At 63.9% G+C, this 3,099-nt stretch overlaps 1 protein-coding gene across 3 annotated transcripts in view; it reads right to left on the bottom strand.

Moving 5' to 3' along the window:
- Window positions 1–3,099, bottom strand: part of DUSP23 (dual specificity phosphatase 23) — a 4,835-nt gene that overhangs the window by 1,518 nt on the left and 218 nt on the right. Inside the window, exons 1-3 of one of the 3 annotated variants that reach the window (XM_025211129.1) lie at window positions 2,117–2,146; window positions 1,834–1,957; window positions 1,426–1,700 (exon numbers count right to left, since the gene is read on the bottom strand). In XM_025211129.1, the coding sequence (XP_025066914.1) occupies window positions 1,426–1,700; window positions 1,834–1,957; window positions 2,117–2,131 (414 nt within the window). In that variant the 5' untranslated portion in view covers window positions 2,132–2,146. Of the gene's footprint in view, window positions 1–1,425; window positions 1,701–1,833; window positions 1,958–2,116; window positions 2,147–2,786; window positions 2,925–3,099 lie in introns of those variants that run through there. The other 2 variants (XM_006029582.3, XM_006029581.3) reach the window with 2 other exon arrangements.

Genomic DNA, 3,099 nt, shown 5'->3' with positions numbered 1-3,099 from the left:
GGGGGGGGGGGGGGGAGGAGAAAAAAAAAAATGGGGGGGGGGGGGGGAAGTCTGAATGTGCATGTGTGCATGCATGCATGCATGCACCCCCCCTTGGAAAGTCTGCAAGGGGAGGGGGGAAGGGCCGTGGGAGGAATGGGGCTGGGATCAGAGCAGGGCCGGGGCCCGCTGTGCCCATCCCTTCCCCCGCACCTGGAGTCATTGCCAGGCGCTGGTGGTCCCTGTAAATTCACTGCCACACGCTGGCCCTGGCCCCACACTGCCCAGGGGGGCCTGGAACGGGGCCAGCCTCAGCTGTACTGCCAGGTCAGAGAGGATGGAGCCCACGGGACTCCTGTGCCTGCCCCACATCGTCCCTGGGAAGAGTGACTCCTCCAGGGGTACAACACTGGGCAGCCAAGGGGGACCCATTGTCTCCTGATCTTTGCACAGGGCACCGGTGGGCTACAGCTGCGAGCTGCGCTTTGCCTGCTCCACACCTCGCTGCTGCCTTTGAAAGCAACATGGCTCCATGTGAGTCCCACTGCTGGGCGGGCCGGGCAGCGAGGCACAGGGCGCCGAGCCACACCGCTTTCAAAGGCAGTAGTGAGACATGGAGCAGGCAGAGTGCAGCTTGTAGCTGTAGCCCGCTGGTGCCCTTTGCAAAGATCAGGGGGCCACAAGCCCCACTTGGCTGCCCAGTGCTGTGCCCCTGGCGGTGCCACCAGGCTCGTTGTTCCACGACCCGACCCGGCCGGGACCCCATTCACTGTGAACATAGCTCCAGCCAGGCTGGGCTGTGGGACAATGAGATCCTGGCGGGCCGTCCAGGGGCACAGCGTGGGGAAGCCAAAGAGGGGAAACGTGCCCCAACTCCCCTCCTATGCACGCGGCAGCGGGGAGCTGGCCCTCCCCCTCCCCTGGACAAGCTACCTGCGGCCCCGTCCTGCTCCCCTCTGGGGCCCTGCAGCCGCACACTGAGGCCCCAGTCCCAAGGCCCACCTGGCTGGGCAGCAGCCTGCCCTGCTCCCTTCCTACAGGAGCCTCAATCCCCCTCTCCCCCACTTATCTGATGGAGTTGCTCTGCAGACTGCCTGAGGCCACTGCATGTCTTTGCACATGGTGCCCTGTCTTCCGCCTTCCTCCTAACAGCTTTTTACCCAGGCTGGGGCGTCAATACAAGCGCCCTGCTGCCCACTTAAACAAGTAGCTAATTTCAATTATTCAAACTGGTCAAGTGTTTCCACTACGCATGCACCATTGGGGCAGAAAGGAGATCGCCCCAAGGTGCCTTATTGTGCATATGCATAGTGGACAGGAACAGCCTACATAATCATGACATGATAGGTCATGTTGTTTTGAAACTGGTGGGGCAGCGCCTGAGCACCCGGCCTGCTGCCTGGCAGGCCGCCTGTGCATGTGTGCGAGGCCCTGGCTGGGACGCACCTCCCCCTTGGCGTTGGCGTCTTCCACGATCTGCAGGAAACACTGGATCTGCTCCACGGATGGGGGGCAGAAGTCAGGGATGCGGAGGCGATGGACCTGGATGCCAGGGCAGGTGTCGTGGTAGGGTGGGCTGCGCTCGCTCAACGACACCAGGTGTCGGATGCCGTGCTCATGCATGTACTGGTAGTGTGCAGGCAGCCGCGGCATTGCCAGCCCTGCCAGCTTGTCGGGCACCACCCAGGAGAAGTTTGGAGGGACGGCTGATGCCATCACAGCTGCAGCAAGAGAGAAGCAAGTGAGCGAGCTGCCCAGCACACACTTTCTGCAGGTCCTCCCACCACAGTCCCAGCCCAGCTCCCACCAGGCCCCTCTGCCACAATCCCCATTCCCTGGCTCCTGTATCACAACCCAGTGGCTCCAACTCCTGCTGCTTCCTGCTGGGGTGGAGAGGATGGTGGCACCTACTCCATGCCACGCACACTGCAGCCCCGCACTGCCTGGCCAAGGGGCTGGCCCAGCAGCTCCCTGTAGGCTGGAAAGGGGCAGAGGACTTGGTTAGGGCCCCTCGAGACATGTGCCCCATCCTACCCTTCCCTGTCCCAGAGCCGCACAGTCTGGCTCCTTTCCCCCAGAGTGGCAGCATCAGCTGCCACAGCCCAGCCTCAAGGCCAGAGCAAACCCACTGTGCAACCTGCTGCCACGACATCCACTGCAACGTCTGCACGACAGCAGGACTGGGAGGTAGAGATGCAGAAACACTGCGACTGATGACAGCAGCAAGGAGAGCTGGAAAACGGGCTGGTGCCCACTTCTGCACTGCCAGGAATGGAGCTGGTCAGTCCCAGCCCAGGGCCACAGCCACAGTGAAAAAGCCAAGCAGTGCAACCAGACCAACGCAGCCCCTGCAGAGATCTCTGGCTGGGCCCAAGATAGCCACAGCTACCCAAGTCATCCCTGAGTCTCCAGCCTCACTCACGGCAAACAGCCTGGAGCCGACAGCAGCCACAACCAGACTCCCACAGTACCCCTCCGCCCCGTGGACGTCCCTTCCCTGGAGCGCAGAGGTCGCTGCGGACCCTGATCTACACTGAGCCGTGCAGCTGAGGGCAGATGTGCCTCCCGTGCCAGGGCTGCGGCATCCTGGCCTAGTGGCACCAGGGCCATCGCACCCCTGGAAGGCAGAGGAGGGACAGGGCGCATTGCAGCTGCCCCACGCGGGCAGGCCCAGCCTGGTCAGCGACGGGCACCTGCAGCTCCCACCGAGGGCGGCGCAGATTCCCCCTCTGCTGGGGACGCCGCAGGCTTCGGACAGCCCGTCCCACCCCACCCGCCCGTGCCCGGCAGCCAGGAACGGGCCTCACCGAGCGAAGCGCTTCTCCCCGAGGAGCGGGCGGCTGGGTTTTCACCGCGCGCTAGCCACTGCCCGAGGCCGGGAAACGACTTTGTCTTCAAAAGGGGGCCAGACAGTCACCTCGCCGGGGTCGTTTGACCCCGCGCTCTTCCCTGCCACGGCAGAGGGTTGGACTTGACCTGCTCAGGTCCCTTCCGACCCTGCCTACTAGGACACTAAGACGCCCCGGCCTCTTCCAAGGCACTGCTTTACCCCGGGTCCCAGGAGGTGCCCCGCTCCCACCCCGACACCCAGTCTCCCCCAGCACCAGGGGCCACGGCTTT

Source organism: Alligator sinensis, unplaced genomic scaffold, assembly GCF_000455745.1.
Source record: "Alligator sinensis unplaced genomic scaffold, ASM45574v1 scaffold553_1, whole genome shotgun sequence".
Lineage (NCBI taxonomy): Eukaryota > Metazoa > Chordata > Crocodylia > Alligatoridae > Alligator > Alligator sinensis.
The sequence above is the reverse complement of the archived record's forward strand: the minus strand, read 5'-3'. Positions and strand labels throughout refer to the sequence as shown.